The sequence below is a fragment of the Mastigoproctus giganteus genome, chromosome 5, assembly GCF_048544385.1.
Source record: "Mastigoproctus giganteus isolate SK-2022 chromosome 5, ASM4854438v1, whole genome shotgun sequence".
NCBI lineage: Eukaryota > Metazoa > Arthropoda > Arachnida > Uropygi > Thelyphonidae > Mastigoproctus > Mastigoproctus giganteus.
The window spans coordinates 76,922,094-76,942,879 of NC_143579.1; the positions used below are offsets into that span (position 1 = coordinate 76,922,094).

Here is a 20,786-nt window from a genome sequence, read left to right on the forward strand (position 1 = left end):
GTCGCTTTGATTAGAAAGGCAGAGAAGACTGCGTTGAAAGTAACTTTGTATCCGTTTTATTATATTACATATTACAATTAGTTCGCAATATAGAAATATTTAGGAGTGACTGCTTTTTTAAGAGATGGATCCTAAAAAAATTCCCCATTCCTCGCCCCCTCCCTTGCAGCTGATCAGATGGTTTGGAAACCACTGTTGCAACACACACACACACACACACACACACAATAATCGCAAAAAGAGAAATAAACATCCATCACTCCAATTACCTTCCAATATCGATGTCTCACACAATACAGAATATCAATAATTAAGTTCTTCAAGGATATAGCTATCATCAATGGCGATAAGTCACGTCTGCTTCTTGATTTCCTTTATGCTTTGCATCGTACATTGGGTGGTTATCGTAATGACACGTATACGTGATCCGCCCTTCCGCATCCCTGCCTTACGGTGATCTAAAATCATTGTACACAACAAGCAGTGAGAATGGCCTTGCAGGAGGAAAGAAACAAAAAGTATGCCATCTCCGTCCTCAACCACGCAACATATTGCATCAGTGAATTGACAGTTAAGTGATGATGAGGTATATAAGCGGACAGCGAAACCTATTCGACAGAAAACGAAAGCAGAGCAAAGATGATGCAGGTAAGATGTTCGGTACAATAGTTCTTAACAGTAGTTTATCAACTAACATGCAGTGGCTTATTAACAGTTAACTGGCTCTGGTATTATTTATGGGTAGGGAGTATATCAGTTAATTTGGAATATTATTAGCCTTTTTTACTGGTGATTCAGATTGAATTAGAGAATAATTTGAACAGCTGATGGATCTGATTCACTACTGGAATTCACAAATATATACCTGAAATACTCTATACTGAAAGAAACTTCATTGAACTGGAATAAGCCTAATTAATATGTACATTTGCAATACAAATTATTTTCATCTGCACTGCAATTTTTTTCTTGGCTTTTAAATCACGAAAAAATTTTAAAATACATGCCTTTATTGTTTTAGAAATTATCGTTATTCCATCATATTACTCTGTATAAAAATAAAGCACGAACACCGCAAGTTTCATCATGACCTTTAAAGAATCCGCCTGATTCTTAGAGCGATAACACGTTTTCATTTTATTTTCTTAGAAATACAGTAAAATTAGAAATGTTTAGAAATACAATGTAAACACTACGATATTAACGTTTAAAAATAATCGTAGAAACCTCTCTCTCTCTCTCTCTCTCTCTCTCTCTCTCTCTCTCTCTCTCTGGCATTACAAGAATGTAAAATGGAATGATCCACGCGATTTCTATCTCTCTCTTTTTCTTGGTTGAATCTTAAAGTATCTTAAGAATCTATCACGGTAGTATATTAAATTTTTCGTACCCAACGTTTGTTCACAATTGTCATCTATCCAAATCTCCAACTTCATTTTCTGTCTACTCAAAAGCCAGCAACAATTGCAAAATAGTTATCAATCAATCCAAATTTAATTTTGAACAGACTAAGAGCAGAGCAGAAAACTTGCTTCTTATCCAAATGGCAGTCGAACATTCTAGTCTCAGCCAAAAGCAAAGCTTACTTACTAGCATCCAACTTTTCTTCTAACTCTTGTATGAACGATTTTGGTAAATTACCTTCAACTACATCAAATACATTCCACTCAATGTCTCTCGTGGTTTTCCAACAAAAGGATATTAAAAGAATTCTGACCAATCTTGATGCCAATAAAGCTTGGTCAGAATATACCAGGTCCTGATATAATTTCGCCACTTGTTCTCAAAACCGGTACTCCTGAGCACGGTCTTATTATGTGTCGCATTTTTCCACTGATATTTTTCTTTCTGCTTGGAAATTGCTCATATCCAGGCAGTTCCTAAAAAGAGGGCGATAAATCCCTCCTATCCAATTATCGCCCCATTGCACTTCAATTTTTTTCGAAATGGAAAAATCCAACGACCACCAACTCTTAAACTCTCTGTTTAAGAAATCTTCCATCTGATCAATTACTGCCGTTATAAATTCTGTTATATCAAGGCATAACATATTGACTAATGTTACTTATATCTGAATATACAAAGGGTACTAGGAAAGTTTTGCAATATGACGCAACAATGAATCACAGGAAGCTGCTTGTTGCTGCATGTTGAGACATATTCATACGTGCATAGTAGCCGCCGCACCAAGTCGATGGGCTCAGTTATTCATTAGTAGTGAGAGTGTAAAGTGTTTGCGATGGCATCGTGGTCACGAAATGAGATAAGGACAGTTTTGCGGTATAATTTCGTGCGTGGTGTACCCATAGACCAGTGCTTAGAAGAAATGACTCTTGCACTAGATGATGATTGTCCACATCGTACAACGATATTCAGGTGGTATAGAGAATTCCAAAGGGGAAATTTCACTCTGCAGGATTCTGAGAGGCCGGGAAGGCCACGAACGTCAGTTACGGAGGAAAATGCTTGACGAAAACAGGCGAGTGACCTACCAACAGATAGAGGATACTTTGGGCCTAAATGCACCAGCAATTCGTTCGATTCTGCAAGATCATTTGCACGTGAAGAAACTTTGTTCTCTCTGGGTGCCGCATCAACTGACTGAAGAGCAGATGACACGACGTGTGACTTGGTGCCGGGAGATGTTAAAAAAGTTTGATAAGGGACAATCTCGGTATGTGAACAACATCGTGACAGGTGACGAGACTTGGCTGTACTATTACGATCTGCCGACCAAGGCTCAAAACAAAGTTTGGGTCTTTGATGATGACGACACACCAGTAATTGTCAGAAAATCCCGATCTGTAAAGAAGAAAATGATAGCTGTATTTTTCAAATCGAGTGGAATTGTGGAACGTGTCGTTTTGGACACGCAGAAGACAGTCACAGCTAAGTGGTATACTGAACAATGCCTGCCTAAAGTCATTGGATCTATGAAGAACCTGCGGCCAAAGTCAAGAATGGACACCTGGTACCTCCATCACGATAATGCTCCAGCTTACCGCGCCAAAGCCTGCACCGAATATTTGACCACGACAGGACTGAAACTTCTCGAGCACCCTCCCTACAGTCCAGACCTTGCTCCCTGCGACTTTGCACTGTTCCCGCATGTGAAAATGAAGCTAAAAGGGAGGCGGTTTTCCAGTGATGAGGACCTTCTACGGGCTTGGGACAACGAGTGTGCTTTACTCCCTAGTGAAACTTGGCAGAACTGATTTAAAGATTGGTTTCGGAGGATGGAGAGGTGTATTGAATGTAGAGGAAATTACTTTGAAAAAATTAAATAAACAAAGCTGTATTGCAAAACTTTCCTAGTACCCTTTCTATTCTTTGGAAAAACTCAAGTTTCGTTTGGTAAAGAGCAAGTTTTGTTTGGCAAGAGCAGCTGCTTGAGTTTGGCAAAACTCAAGCAGTTACTCTTGACCTTTGTAAAGCTCTTGATCTTGTCTGGCACAAAAATCTTCTAAATAAGTTTCCCTCCATCTCATGGATTTACACTTTTCTGCAAATGAGTATCCAATTTTCTCTCCGACAACTCACTGCGATGAAAATCTCTCTCTCTCTCTCTCTCTCTCTCAGCATAAGCACACATCAAATATTGCTTGCTCCGCATCAAATATCTGAGTTTCTTTCTTTTCGTTCATGACATTGCTTTTTGTTTTACTAAACTAGTGATTCCGTACAAATCTCAAATGCACCCTACAATGGAATATTGTTCCAACATTTGGGCCTGTACCCCCACCACCTCTACTGAAACCTCTCTCTAGCTTCTAGCCTCCAATCAACGGAGGCAGTCAGTTTAATTGATGATCTTACAACGGGCCTCCACTCTATTATGTTTCACAGATGTTCAGTTTATGCACCGTGCCTTTTCTATAGATACTTCCAAACGTACTGTTCTTCCGAATTGGCATCTATAATCATACCGCCCTCTTTCAAACCAGTCCGAACAAGTGCCATAACCAGCGGGCATCCATTCACTGTGCAACTCCAAACTCACTGAACCAACTTTTACTCTTCCTCATTTATCCCTTCTGTTTTCTGGAACAACCCTTCCTTTACATGTATTTCCAGAAAATTACAATTTACAGAAATTCAATTCTAATCTCAACTAACTTGACTCTTCTCAGCCTTCAAACCATGCACAGTACCAAGCACTATAGGTTCTAATACCTTTAGTGTTTGGGCTTTTATAAAAAAAAAAGAAAAAAAAAGGGAGTTAGTAATAAACAGTGTAATGAATGGGTAAAACATTTATGAACGAGGAATTAATACCCCGTTACTGCAGTTACTTTCAGAAAAAATTTTAGCACGTATGTAAATATGGAGTATGACATTTTACTATATAACGCCGTATGGTATGAGATGGATAACAACAGAAGTAATTAAATTGTCATTAGCGTTGATTTATGCGTCAAAGTGGTGTATTGCTTGTGGTAATTATCTTGCAGAACCCAAATAGTTAGCGGTTCGATTCATGCAATAGAGGTGTGTATAGACTTGCACGTGAAAAGAGAGAAGTGAGAAGGGCTACTCCAATCTGTTTTTAACATCGCAAAAAGGTGTCACCAGAGAAGTAGAGGAGAAACCTTGACCGTCACACATCATTAACAGAATGTCTTTTGTTAGTATCACCTTGAAAAGACAAAAGATCAATGTTAAATGTTCATTGTTTCTGAGAAGGTATATAATGGAGAAAATTTCTTTTCTGTTTAAAGAAACTTCAGTGATTAAAAATGCAGTTTGTATATAGTGACGCAACTATTACACCGCAAAAGCCTTTACGTTATAAAATAAAACCGTTCCACCGGAAATAAAAGCAAAAAAACAATCTAATTTAAAACGCAAGGCAAAAATTAAAATACAAAAAAACTGTAGCGGCCTTCCCAACCCTAAGTTGCTTGTTCACCCTGTCGTGGGGTAAGTTGCTATCCAGAGTTTGCACACAATTATTCGATTAACTTAGTTTATAAGGATTACATCAAAGTTTGTCTTTTCGTTAATTCCACATTTGTATTTTTTTACTTTCAATTTCTTTCTTACTTATGGAGTTTAATTTTCTCCACAGCTTTGGTTACTGACAGTTTTATTGGGGAGCGTTGCCAGCTCAGGAATTTATTATTTTCCAACAAACATTGGGCAATCTCCAGCTTCCGTAAGTATACGACGTTTTTTTATTTTTATTTTTTCGTAAAATGCAGAATATATATTTCATGTTATTTTATAATTTTCAAAGCGAAATGAATTTTAAATTAATATTATAAGCCAATACAGCCAAATGTATTTTATATAATAGTAAATATTATAACAAATTAAATATTATTTTTCTGATTTACTGCCTATTTATTCTGAATTTAAAATATTAATCATGAATATCACTCTGTCTGATAGTCTATTCCGGTTACTATCAGATATTTAAACATTGATACATTTCCTCCCCTCCCTTTTAATCTACTCAGGAGCCGAATTCATATTACTATGCGGGCATTCTGAATTCATAAATTCAGAAATCATAAATAAATACATTTAAGGTTCACATTGACGCCACTACCATTCACTTAAATAAATATTCTTTACTGCAGAGAAAACCTCCAAAGTAGGCTTTCAACCAACGAACGATAAACTTAGATGGATAAGGTACGGATCTCTTGTAGAACCATGACCAATGTGACCAATGTGACCAAGCTACCAATGTGAACGCGTTGGTCTGGCCCCAACTGATGTTCCAATTCGTCCTATAGGCGTTCCTTACACCAAATAACTGCCACCTCGTAAGTAACATGGAATTGTCCAAAATGTTGAGGCAAGCGTCGGCGTTCATGGTCCCCTGCACAACTATCATAGATGTTACGGGAGCGAACTGGACCGGGCGATTGCCGCCGGATCCAATAGCATGTGTCGCACGTTACCGCTGCAAAAAAGAAAAAAAAAAAAAAAAAAAGAAAAAAAGGGAATAAATTGTTAGAGGCCACCAGAGCTAACTACAGTTAATCGTCTGAGCGGGTAGGGCAATGTTCTTCACCGTCCTCCCCACCCTGGGTGGAAAAGGCCCGGGTTCGAATCCCGTCGATAAGGCGAGGAACTTTTATGGGCTTTTTTCACTCCGGGTGAGTTAATTGGTCTCAGGCGTAGATAGCAAGGTTTTCCCCTCCAGAAAAACGGGTTTTTCGCCAAGAAGCAGGCAAATCGAACAGAGAATACACACAATTTACAGACAATACACATGGGTAGTTGAAATTAAGTTTCCAGGTGACCCCTAACATAATAATAGTTAAAAAAAAAAAAAAAAAAAAAAAAACTACAGTTATTCAGTGAAAGCCTCCCCACACCACACGACAACTCTATCTCCTCCGAACTTTACTGGCAAAATGCACTCCTGCAGCAGCACACGTTTTCCAATCATCCTTCGCATTCACATCTGCCATATCTGATCGAAATAGGGTGCTGCAAAATTTGTTACTCCAAGAACTGATTTCCACTGCTATATAGACCAATTGCAAAGTTCTTTCAACAAGAAAAGCGAAACCGCTGATTGCGGTTGGAGATGTTTGGCTTATACGCTGCTGCTATCCCCATAAAAACTAAGCCTGTGGATCTCCGTATGCAGTGTATTCGTACAGACGTCAATTTTATTTGACACAAACTTCTAATTGATGCTTTGTATGGATGTCTGCCAAGATTGTCGTACTAACTTTCCGAATACTCCTCTAGTCATGCGAAGCGAACTTCCATGGTCTTACTGTACATTGCTGGAGGACAGTGGTGCTGTCACACTTCCACTTCATGTAACTTCCCCGAAGGTCGACTTTGGATGGTGCAGGCTGTCTGGAATTTCATGAATCGATAAGCCAGAAATTGGACATACGACAACAACACCTGTCTCGAAATCAGTCGACTCGGCTCTATATGCCATAACGAGAACGTGTGTAGCTCATACCTCTTCCTTATAAATATCGGTATGAATTACTGTTTATCCAGGTGGACCATGAAAACAGGGGTGTCCGATATTTTATGGTGGGTAGTGTATATAAAAATCAGAGCTTTCGCGTATACATTTATTATTGAGATACTTCTTTGCGTGCTTTCTTAGCAGGCTGGAGGTTGTGTTACTTGTGCCAATTTGAAAAGGTTCAGTTCAAATCCAGTCCATGACACCATGAACTTTACTAAGATTATTTCGAGGAGAGCTAAATCAGCCCTTTGGCAGATTTAGTCGGTCTCAAGCGAGGGCAGCATGGTTTTTCCTCCCGGAAACTCTGATTTTTCCTGCAGCAAACAGAAAAGCGACCTCGGAATCCGCTCAATTTACAGACAATATACACGAGCAACATGGTCTTAGATACTCTTAAAACCCAACAACATTCATTCACTTATTTACAAAATTTAAAAATGTTTAATGAGACCTTCCCTTCCCTACAGACTATTTCATTATTATTTTTTTGTTTTCTCATTCCATCATAATTTAGGTCCATTCGTATGTTCCACCTGCAGGAGATGTACTGCCCTCTCCATATTCGTTTAGCTATCAGGCAGCTGCAAAAGGAGGAAGCAGTACGCGAAGTGAGTCCGGCGATAGCTCAGGGAAAGTAACAGGAAGCTACACTGTTGATGGTCTAGAAGGAAAACGAACGGTGCACTACGTCGCTGATGCAGGAGGATTTCGCGCAAATGTTGTCACTGATGAAGCAGGAACAAAAAGCACTAATCCTGCTGATGTTACTATTCATTCTTCTGCTTCGCAGTTTTCTTTACCATCTGCTGGACAACCTCTGGCTTCCTATAGTTCGGATATTCTCTCCTCGGCAAAATATGAGGTAATGAATCCGAGTCTATTTTAGCTGTTAAGAACTGTTTTTTGTTAAGATTTCCTTAAATATACTATCATCGAGAGTTTTGGTTGGTTGGTTAGTTGGCTGGTTGGTTGTTGTAGGATCTTAAGCCATATTGCGTCGTATATAATATGTCTGTAAACTGAGTGTGTTCTGTGGTCGATCTACTGTTTTCTGGACGAAAAGCCCGAGTTTCCAGGAGAAAAAACCATGCTACTCTTGCCAGAGACCGACAACTCGGCTATGTTGCGAAAAAGGATCATAAAAATTCCTACGGGATTCGAACTCCACAGAGATTTGTTCCTAGTTATTTTTTAGATGATAATGACGAGATGGCTTTATCAAACGGATGGCTCGTTACCAGTTTGGAAATGGTCTGACATATGATTTCTGTCACAAACTAGAGGAATCCTGTACAAATGGTTTTCTTTTATTTCTACTCCAAGGTTATAGTTAAGAAGCTGTTTAAACTTCGGTCATACATTTCCAATATCGGCCATACAAACAGATATGATTCCCCAGAACTTACCTCAAACAACCCAAACCTAATCCGATAAGCGCGGTTAAGCAAATTTTCAGAAATTACTTGGCTGGGCAACTACATGGCACACCAGAAATCTGTTAATCGATAAACTAGAAATGGATTCTATGGAATCAGTAAGCATTACTCATGCGTGCCGTCCGAAATTTCATTTTTAACGTCCTGAAGAAGTTGGGAAGTCGTTTATTACATTTCTATAGCTTAATAAATTTATTAAGAATAACACATAGAGAGGTCTACACATAGATTTACTTTTTACATGAAATACACTCAGTGTTTACTGAATTATGACCACCTACCTAATAACGTGTTGGACCACCGTTCGCATGGAAAAGAGCCGCTATTCACCTAGGCAGTGACTCCACTAGATGTCTGAAGTCGTCCGTAGGTATCTGTAGCCATGTTGCCTGCAAGGCTTTCCACAGTGTCGGAATATATGACAGTTTCGTGTCCATACACCTCACTCCCCGTTACAAAACATCCCACAGGTTCAATTGGAATGAGGTCAGGCCAATTTGGAGGAAAATCAAGATTGGTGATATCTTCGCTGTGTTCCTCGAACCGCTCGTGCAAAGTGCAGGCCCGGTGACTCGGCGCATTATCGTCTTGGAAGATCCCGTTTCTCTCCGGGAAAAAAAATGCTACATAGCAGGGTGTGCATGGTCTCCTAAGAGCTGTCGGTGGACCTAACCAATGAAACGTTGGTCCATACGCACCAGAGGTCCTAGTTCTTGCCAGCAAAAAGTGCTCCATATTAAGCAACCACCCACCTGGATAGTGGATACCATGCACAATGGGTTCAAGGACTATTGTCGCTTGAGCTACACACGAAGACGTCCGTCTGCGTGTTGTACCAGATATTTGGACTCGTCCGACCAGCACACTCGTTTCCAATCCTCTAGTGCCCAACTAGCGTGTTGTCCAACACAGCATTCGCTGTCAACGATTATCAGTGATGAGGAGAAAGTGTACCTTTTTCTTGGGTCGTCTGCTCTGGAACCCAACACGTCTGAGCGTGCGGCGCATCGTAATTTGGGATTCTACATATTGTATTGAGATGTCAACTATCGCACAGCGACCTGCTGTGCGATAGTTGACATAAACGTCCACTTTGCGTAATCCTTCACAATTCTGTCAGCGGGAGGTGTTTGGATACCATTCTTTATACACCTTAACCAGAGTGGACAGTGAGAAACCCACAAGACACCCGAGCTCCTGCAATCGTGCTCTTTACTACGTTCCACAACTACTACTTTATCACTTTGATTTGCACAACCAGATGCAAATTACCACTGCTCTAGCGTACGAAGCTGTTCGGCTTTTTATACTGCGAGCTTTGTGACATAGTCCATTACGGATGGGGTCGTCATAATTCGGTGATCAGTGAGCGTATATACGTAACTGTAACTCAAAGAGATTAACAAAATTTCACGATTTCAACGGTAGATCATGCATAGTGATGAAAGTGTAGTTTTTTTAATGGCTCTATGACATTTATGGAATCAGTGACGAATTTTTTTATTTTTATTTATTGGTAGTACTGTGATGGAAAGACGATATTTAGAAGTGAGATCAAAAGCTACATGACCCACCTATCTAAATTCCGAAGAGGTCGAATTGTTGGCGCACGTTTAGAAGGGTAATCAGTGACTAAAACTGCTGATTTCTTTAAGGTATCCAGAGAAAATGTATCGAAAGTGATATGTAATAGTAAGAATTGTAGCAGCAAATCGAAGCTGACTGAAGGAGACAGCCGGATACTGAAAAGAATTGTAGCCCGAAAACATAAAACTACTGCTTCAGAAATAAGTGCAGAACTTAATGTGAATCTCAGCAACCATTTTCTAGCAAAACAGTTCAGCCAGAACTTCATAATGCTGAAATTTATGGCAGCGCCGCTATTGCTATTGCCACTCGTTTCTGATAGTAATGCTAGAAAAAGGATGCAATGGTGCAAGGAACACAAAAACTGGGCACTTGATTATTGGAAAAATGTCATATTTTCGGATGAATCATCATTCACAATTTTTCCCAACATCAGGAGTTTATGTTTGGCGAATGCCAAAGAAAGCACATCATCCTGACTGTCCTGCGCCAAAAGTCAAACATGTAGAAGGATCAAATGGTTTGGGCAGCAATATCTTGCTGTTCTTTAGGTCCTACCATCACCCTGAATGGGTGAATTTCTGTCGCTAATTACCTTGACATTCTGAGTGCCCAACTTCAACCCATAGTGCAAGCATTGTTTCCCACAAACTGCCATATTTAAAGATAATTCTCCGTTACACACAGCTAGATGCGTGCAATCTTGATTTGAGGTGAATGAAACTGTGGCTAAGCATTTCCCATGACCTGCACAATCACCAGACTTAAACGTTATTGAGCCACTCCAGGTTGAAGAGGTGAATGATAAGCAAATTTTCTCCACTTCATCACTCGAGGAGCTTGAAGCGTTCTTCCCTGAAGAACGGTCCAATATTCCTCTTAAGAGAGAGTTCATTCCAGATTTATTTAAACTATTGCATGATGAATACAAGCTGTTTTAAAAGCAAGGAAGGAGCGGCCCAACATCATATTAATGCATATCTGTAACTCATCGCAGGTGTTTCAATTGTTTTGTCCACCCCCTGTCATTAATATGATCTCTAGTACAAGTCAGACTGCCTTCGTATAGATTTATACGAAGGCATATATAGAAAAAAGTGTGTGGGGGAGTTCCCCTGTGGTCATAAGTTGGCCAATCCAGCCTTAAGCAATTCTACAGCCACGAAAATGAATATATCTTTTATATACAGTATATCTGAATCTGTTGCATCGCATTAATAGTAATTATTATTATTATTTTATTTATTATTATTTTTGTAATTTTCTTTAGGGAGCAGGAACTTCCTTTACATCAGGAGCAGATGAAATTCCACGCCCTTATTCTTTTAGTTACGAAGCACGTGCTGACGATGGGAGTGGTAGCAGTTCAAGAAGAGAGGCAGGAGATGCTTCCGGCCAAGTGACTGGCAGTTATTCCCTAAGTACTAAAGAAGGACTTAAGAGAACTGTAGATTACACTGCTGGCCAAGGCGGTTTCAGTGCCAAAGTTGACACCAATGAACCTGGAACAAGGAGTGAAAATCCTGCCCACGCCCTTTACTATTCTACTGCTTCAGGAAGCAGGCCAGGAGAAGCCCAGAGCCAACAACATCACTATTTTCAACAGGGAGCTGCTGGGTCTGCGGAATCTTCTCTTACTTATGGAGCAAGTGAAATTCCTCATCCTTATTCTTTCAGTTATGATGCACGTGCAGATGATGGTAGTGGCAGCAGTTCGAGAAAGGAATCAGGAGACGCTTCTGGTCATGTAACAGGAAGTTACTCCCTTAGCACAAAAGAAGGTCTCAGGCGAACTGTAGATTATACTGCTGGTTTGGGAGGATTCAAAGCAAAAGTCGATACCAATGAACCTGGAACAAAAAGCGAAAGCCCTGCTGATGCCATTTTCTATTCAACTGCTCCCAGAACCCGGCCAGGTTCAGCGGCAATATCAGGAGCTGCAGCAGCTTCGGCAAGCCAGCATTACTTCCAACAGGGATCCGTTCAACCATCACATTACCAGGTATGATGTTGCAAGGTTAATAACATTATTAACTTTTCTTTCTTACACGATATTTTAGAACTTTAATATTATTACTGCCGATTTCTTTATTTTTGTTATTATTATTATTGTTTTTTTTTTTTTTTACAATAATACAGAGTAGGATCAAATCCCGTATTTCCCTTGAATATTTCTAACTTCTAATCACTGCTGCTGCTGCTTTTTTTTTTTTTTTTTTTTTTTTTGTCTTAACTAGATTTACGCCTGACGTGGCCCAGTGGTTAAGAGCGAGAATGCAGCCATACACGCTCTTTGAGTGGAAATTCAAAAATTTTAACATAGTAATGAAGATAATGTAAGAGCACAAAATTACGTTAATCAGAAACATCCGGTATATCACTTAGTAGCATTGCGGCTTCTGATTAAAAACAGCGTTGTCACAGAAAAAAAAAAGCGAAAATAAGACATTCATTAAGCTGTCATAATGCAAGATTCCTGGTGTTTTTTTGTTTTTTTTTTTTAAGCTGCGCTTACTAAGTAGGCACAGCATACATAATTTTTTTTTTTTTTTTTTTTGCATCTGGCAGTTGCAGCTGGCTATAAAGTGTCATTTAGTCATGTCATCACAGTAAAATAACACTGAAAAAAAAAAAAAAAAAAACACCTTTTTGTACTTCTGTATTCATTACGGATTTATAACCAATGTTATAAATGATTATATAAAGTACTGTACTTGATTCTTCAGCCAACAGAACAAGGATGCGGTCAACTTCGAGACTGGCTCTCATCGTTACATATAGCAAATAACCAAAGCATGCGCAAAATGACGCCTTGGAACGCAAAAGCATCACTACTGAAGCGGCCGAAGGATTATTATTATTATTAGTCATATGGTGCAAAGAAGTCTGAGGCTTTTGCTGCACCAGCCAAAAAAAAAAAAAAATACTGAGTTACCCTGTGAGTGAGACAGAGAGAGAGTCAGAAATAGAAGAGAATCACCAAGGAAGAGAAGAATGATGATATCCTGCTATAAGGTGCCAAAAAAAGAGCGGTTCCAGTTTTTCGTCTTGCTTACTTTTATTACTGTTAATTCGCAATGACTAAATCATTTAAAAAAAACACACACACACATTTCGTCGCGGTCATACAGTGATAAATTTGAAATTAAACAACTAGCCTAAAATCTAACGTTAAATTTAACGTTAATCTAGCGTTAAATCTATCGTAAAAAAGAAAAAAAAAAATTTTTTTTTTTTTTTTTTTTTGCTTATTTTGGCACTGTCAGTTGAAATCACAAGTGGCTGCAGTACTGGCACCTGATAAAGTTCAATAACCTTAACAAACAATAATATAATCCCACGGTGTTATTTATATCTTAAATTATATGAATAGCGTTATCAAATCATTTTCTGTCTTCTCCCAGTATACATTTTATAATTTTAGACAGGGAAGAATTTAATAAATAGAATACAGTAGTTCATTATCCGTCAGTAGCTCAAAAAAAAAAAAAGTAAAGTGGTCGTTCCTTAATTAATAAACAGCATTGAAATAAGCGCAGTCATTCGCAGATTTGGCTTCGACAGTCAGTGGCAATACCAATATGAATAGAATTGCGTGCCAGATGTCATGTATAGATAATACTGTAGTAGCAGACGAACTGCGTGCTCGCCAGCGTGGATATAAGAAGTTATATTTTAATCAAATAAGGAAAGATAAATAACCTCGATTTTCTTTATGTTTGCTTTCTGACCCTTTCCTTTGTAACGCAGACATATAAATCATTTTATAGGTTGACGACTGCATATTTATCGTAGGGACATCTTCTCAAGGCCTCCCCCCCCCCTAATTAAGATAGTACTTTATTATAAGATTTACAGTTACCTTCCGGTACACTCCCCGGTTGCCGGTGCTATTCCTCGCCAAAGCCAAAAAAACTGAATTCGCATTTACAGAATACATTATATTGTGTTAATGACAGAATAATAGGTTTCCAAAATACTCAAACTTTAAATCCAACGATATATATATGAAAAATACAAAGTCATATAAAAAAATTGTTTAGTGTCTTGTGGGCATACTCATATAACCTCTGAAGCCACCGACACCAGAGAGCTATGTCTATGCTGCCTATCAAATCGTGCAGTAACCCCATATATATATATAAAATTATCTTCCAGCCAAAGAGATTATCACAAAAAGCAAAACAGACAATATATACGGAACCTAAAGTAAAAATCCAAAAGTAAGCAAATACGTATGTATGAATAAAATTAAAGGTGACTTACCACAAAATCATGCTGTAACTTTACACACAGAAGCAACCTTTTTGCAATAATTCTTTTAGGGGCATTGATGCAACCATATAACACACTTACTAAGAGTGACACAAGATTAGTATAACACATTCCAGAATCACTATTAAATAAAAAAAATTTTTAAAAATGTCGCCATAGCTCAGTTTACATCGGCGCAGCGCACTCCATTTTGGTTACACTGAAAATCGGACTTGCCGAAAACCCTGGTGGAAACCGCAATCCCAATAATTGTTTATAAATTTGAGAAAAAAATCATAAATATTCATGTGATCACAAAAATAAATATGTTTATTATTAAAATTTAATGACACTTTTAAACGTTACTAAAATTTTAGCTTAGAATTTTATTAACATAAGAATAATCAATAAGATAAATAAAAAAGCCTGTGATTATTCCAGGTTAAAGTGTTAATTTTTAGTCAAGATTAATTATAGACTGTTGATGTTTAGTACTTCCTGTTTTAAGACATATTAGTAAGAACACGATAGTTTTGAAAAGAGAAATTTTCAGGGGTATATATATATATATATATATATTCTTTCCCGCATATTCTCATTTTTAATTAATTTTTAAAGGATCGGAACCATATTTTAAATAGATAGAAATGAGAAAAAAAATAAAGCTATAAATATGCAAAATGGTCAATTCAGTGACGTATCATCCTACGGCACAGGTGGTGCAATTGTCCCAAGGTCCGGAGCTCAGGGGAGGGTCCAAAAGGAATAGAGAAACGTAAAATACCTTTCTCTGTTTTATGTTGTTTATGTGACACCCTGGCTCAAGTTCGTGATGATACGCCACGGTGTCAACTCGTTTAATCGAGCAAACCCCGAACTTGGAGCGAGCAGTGCCCACGATTGAATCCTTCCAAACACTATTTTTGTCCGCTACTTCCGTGCTTCCGGCAGTAGTATGACACGTCTGTTTTAGTTAGGTTGTACAGTTTGTATTGCTTTAAGTAATCTGTACAATCGAGTATCAACGTGACTTTTATATACTGTATATATATTTTTTAATTTAGAACTTTTTGCTGTTAAACTTTAAACTGTGTCATTTACGTCTTTTAATGATGGTATTAAAAACGTCTTAGTAATAATGATATTACACAAAAATGTTAAAAATTTTGCTGCCCATAATTTTTTTTCTATATTGTACGTAAGGATCACTTACAGAAGTCGGTAACGCTGATCCATATTCATCTTTCATATTGTCTGCATAGCCACTAGCCAGGAAGACATTGCTGAAGAACCCTCACATTCTTCTAATTTTTGATTTTATGAGCCCTGAAAATAAAACTAAAATATATATTATATCTAAAATTAAAAGTTGTTTCTAAACTGCCAAGAGAAATCAAAATATGAATACTAAATGTTTCATGTCTCAGATCTTGAATATTTCAAAGTAAAAAAAAAAAAAAATCAATCAAATTATTATATTAGGGTCACCCGTAAATGATTACATATACCCGTTTATGTATTATTTCTGTAATTTGTGTGTGTGTTCTCTGGTCGATTTGCCTGTTTTGTTGGACGAAAAAAACCCAGTTTCTTGGGAAAACACCTTGCTATCTACGCCTGAAACCGACTAACTCAGCCACCGAGTGGAAAAAAACCCATTATCGTTCCTCACGCGTCATCGACAAAATTGGAACCCGGGCCTTTGCAACCCGGCGTGGGGAGGACGGTGACAATACCACTGTGCTACCGAGCAGACAATATTTTAAGATAAATTAAAAAAAAATAAAATAAAGGAACTAAATTATTTTCTTTAATTTTTTTCCATTCAATATCAACTTTACCTGCAGGCCGCTAATTTAAAGATTTATTTAATATCTTATTTTCCTAAATTTAGAAAGGCTCTTTAATTTTCATCAGTTATATTTCCAAGTTGTTATAATTAATATATTAAATATAATATAAATTGCAAAGATCTCAAACATATCCGGACATAACGGTCCATTCTCATATTGGCATTTTTTGTTTTGTCTTTAGCAAGCTCCATTCAACCTTCCATCGGTACAAGGAGGACCACCTTCTCCCTATTTCTTCAATTATGAGGCACATGCTGATGGTGGAAGCAGTTCTAGAAAAGAATCGGCTGACAGTTCTGGAAAGGTGACTGGAAGTTATTCTGTTGACTCAGATGGTCTCTCAAGGACAGTGGATTACATTGCTGATGAAGGCGGATTTCGTGCAACAGTAAAAACAAATGAGCCTGGTACGAAATCGCTTAGTCCAGCTGATGTTAGTCTCCATTCTTCTTCTTCTTCTTTTTCAACGTTTTCGGGCTTTCCAGTAAAGTTCCCCCCATCGTTAGGATATGGAAAATCAATTGACCACAAAAAATTGGTATTAATACCGACTTATAATAAAAGTTGGTAGATAGCTTTAGCAACAAAAATCATGCAATTTGATATTTACTTGCTTTGCATTTGAAAGAGACCAAAAAAAAAAAAAGTAAAAAATAACGCAAAATGAAACAGAAAGAATAATAAAGAAAAAAGATTTAATAAGATTAAATAAATAAATAAAATGGGAATCGGGGATTCTTAAGTGGAACGAGGCCAAGTATAATGTTCCCATGAGTTGTATTCACCAATGGGAAATGACTTTTACCAAATATATGCTGATGTAGTCTTCTAAGAAGATATATCAGCTGGCTACAATGCTGTCTTTGTAAATGGTGCCAAATAAAGTCTTTTATGCATATATAAAGTTTTTGTAGTATCTAGTTATCTTATGTGTGCTAAACATTTCAGTAGAGAACTTCATTTTGTCAATGAATATCCCTCTAATGCATTTATTACATTGAGCAATATTTGGCTACTCAGTTGAAAACAAAAGCAATATTAATGAAAAGTAATTTTCATTCATTAGCCAATTATGATATTCGTGAAGGACACAGCTCATAAACCTGAGTTGATCCCATTTCTACGTTCTGATAATGTAAATCAATTGAACGTGTGTTACACTTACAAATAACTACACTAGCCAACAAAAAAAAAAAAAAAAAAAATTGTCATATTTTTTTAAATGAAAATATGTGATTCTGGAGGAAATAAACGCGCTGATTCCGAAAATCACCATTAAAAGTCTCTATCATGTCTATATAAAAAGATGTACCAACGTTTAAAGTTAAAATAGAGAAATATATACGTATAATTCAAGTTTGTAACATAGGTGCAAAAAATATTATACGTTCTCCTTTTTTCCGAAGTTAAATGAGCTATAGCTCATTTAACTTAGAAAAAAGCTTCTTGCATACTCTCCCTCACAAGGAGTCAGTGGTAATTCCCCATCATTACAGGATCTCAATGACCTTAATATCGCTTTTCATTGTGGAAATAACTTGATGAAACCGCTCCCTTTGTTCATCACTCGCATCTCCCAGATTTTCGGAGAAAAATTCGAGATGGGAATGAAGAAAATGAATTTTCAACGACATTCCACAGCCATGTTTTTGTAGCACTCGAGTAAATTAGACACCAACATTTCATGGTTTACTTCTTTCCTGTTACGCAAGAAACCGTTTACTACCGCCTTAAATGATCGCCAAGCTGCCAATTCAACCTCCTTTAACTGGGTTTCAAACACATCGTCTTTCATGAGTTTCCTAATTTGGGGTCCTACGAAAATTCCTTAAGTTTTCCATATGTTAAATTAGGAAACACACTTCTCGAGTATGTAAATCCGTTGCCTTCTTTATCTAGTCCCTTCACTAAATTTTTCATCAATCCAAGTTGATGTGCAAGGGTGGAATATATTTTACATTATGTTGTCCTGGTATGAACTCGTCCCGTTGTCCCAATGTTACACTACATAATGTTCTTCTGTCGCACAGCTGTCTCACAAACACAACAAACAACATTTTGTGAAACCTTCCCCCCTGAAAACTAACAAGCAAACCTATAATCTTAAGATCACTGCATATGTTCCAACCATACAATAATGGTATTTTACAGCATGTAGAGCCTTAGACATGTTTTAAGTCCAACTGAATGAAACACAGGAACTGATGGAATTTCGTTGCCATTATGAAGAAAAACTGCTTTTAAATTTAATTTTGAGGCATCTATGAAAGACGCCATTCATCTGACTTATGCATGACACCTAGTTCTTTCAGAAGTCCAATAATGTCTTTTCAAAAACACATACTGTCCTCCGCAGCAAAATATTTCGAAAACTTTTCATGTCTTTTTCGAAACACTGAAATCTTTGTTCCTGCTGCGAGTATATTCCACTCTATAACATAGAACCGAAGTTCAGCTTGTTCTTTCGGCAAATTTAAGTTTCGAATCAAATCATTCAACTCACCTTGTTTGATTAAATGTACTTCACTACCTGAAATTACTGACTGATAATCGACATCATGTGAAGTGGTAGGAGGACCGCACCCTCCTACTCTCGAGAAGCTGTTTATATTTGGAGGATAGATTTACAACCATGAGAACACGTCAAGATCAGTTAATACTTGGAAAACCTTGGCACAGCCTACAAAAATCCTCACTAAAAACGCTGTGTGCTCTCTTCAAATTGTAAATTGTTGCATCGGAATTTGAACCTAAGAACCATAGGTAGAAGTCTGCTTATGTTTATCACAAGAAAACCGAGGCCAGAATCGATTGCTAAAATTAAGAGAATTGGGATATCTGTTATAACAAATAAGTATGTCATACATTACTGGCTAGATTAAGCGAAATTGGCATATTTTGGTAAAACTTAACTCCCTCTATATTTAATAACTGTGACGTGATGTGAAACTATCATAGTGATTTTCGAAATCTACGCATAAAAATTGGTTAAAATAGCATTTAAGTTCTTGGAGGTAAAAATAGAGTTGGCTAGTGCTTTCATCAGCCGAGATTATTTGTTGGCAGAACTTCATAGTAAGTATTATTAAGAAGGAACATAAACTACAATATGTTGGTGAGGAAGCAATAATTTGTTATCTTTGATGGTTTCAGAAACAATTAAATATTTCCATTCCAGTGATTGGAGGACATTCAAAGTTGCACTAAACCTATCTTTATATTGTTACTACACATGAGAATCAAAGACAAACACATGATATTGAATGCCAGGAACCCTTTAAGAATTAACAAAATAAACACCACAATATAATTCGGCCATTGACGATGCAAAAAATTTCATCATCATGAAGGGCGGATGAAGTCCCTTGAATGGTTTTTACAATTCATGGACTTTTGTGGTTCTATTCAGCCATTCTTACGATGGGAATTTTACATAATTCTTATACCCATGGTTGATTATCGCATCGTATAAGGCAATGGATGAGCCTCATCTTCAGTACTTTTATACACGTCTTACTTTTTCTGAGACCGCGCAGGTAGCAACAGTTATAATCGCCGTCCTCCCCACACCGGGTAGAAAAATCCCGTCAATGACACAAGGAACTTTTATGGGATTTTTCCCGTTTTGCCAAGAAAACAGGCAAGTCGACAAAAGAATACGCAATTTATGGATGTTGCTCATGGGCAGATGAGTTAGTTCTTGGGTGGCCTTAATATGACAGTAACCAAATACAGCACAAATGTCCTCGCGGGTAGCACGTGGTTATAATCAGTCGCCATCCCCCCACCGAGTGGAAAAATTCTGGGTTCTAATCCCGTCAATGACGCAATGAACTTTTACGGGCATATTTCATTCCGTGGCTGAGTTAATCGGTCTCATGCGAATACAGAAAAGGCTTTTTCTCCTTTAATCCAAATTTTTTTTCTTCCAGCAAAGCAGGAAAACCGACCAAAGAGCACATGAAATTTGCTGACATAATATACATGGGTGTATGCTTTTGTACTGTGGTACCCGTAATATGAAATACATATTTAATAAGAACAACAACCAAACAACAACTAACAAACAGCGCTTCTGCGGTCAGAAACAGCTTATTGATGTCAATGGAGTATGACAAGACCTATGCAGGGTAATAGAACGGCTACAGTCAATCAAATAACAACCCAGTATAACAAATGGCAACCAAAGAGGTATTTCAGAATGCACAACCGTTCTTACTTTGTCACGAATAGATAATTTCAGCCGGCAACTGAAACGTGTGTGTTCCACTCTCAGCAAAAAATGAAAAGGTACGATTACAATGGCTCAGAAACATTTTTCGAATCCTCCACTGGACAGTGGAGATTGTAAAAACGTTTCCTGATCTGACAAATGTTACTGCTGTTTCATGCTGAAGAGAGTATCACAGTGTTGAAAAATACCATGAGTTCCTTGGGTCCATCTTGCCAGGTGTGAAAAATGCAGGCTGATTGTAGTGCTTAAGTGTTTTTGTGATGCACATCGGGCCCTTTGATATCAGTGGAGCAACGTTTGAATGTTTTACTAGAACAAATATAAATGCTAGAATCCGTTGAAAATTTGGAATTTTGCCATAGATTATCTGTAAATTATCTGAGACTGAATTCAATTTGTTGAGTGGCTTACTGAGTCACCAGATCTCAATCCAATTGAGCACCTCTGAGAAGATGCAGAATGAACTTTTC

At 37.6% G+C, this 20,786-nt stretch overlaps 1 protein-coding gene across 1 annotated transcript; it reads left to right on the forward strand.

Moving 5' to 3' along the window:
• The first annotated feature begins 554 nt into the window (after positions 1-554).
• LOC150085506 (uncharacterized) lies at positions 555-16,980 on the forward strand. Its single transcript, XM_090374083.1, has 5 exons — positions 555-648; positions 5,069-5,155; positions 7,467-7,814; positions 11,246-11,977; positions 16,264-16,980. The coding sequence occupies exons 1-5, from the start codon at positions 640-642 to the stop codon at positions 16,651-16,653; spliced, it is 1,566 nt and encodes a 521-aa protein (XP_090230209.1). The 5' UTR covers positions 555-639; the 3' UTR covers positions 16,654-16,980.
• The last annotated feature ends 3,806 nt before the right edge of the window (positions 16,981-20,786 follow it).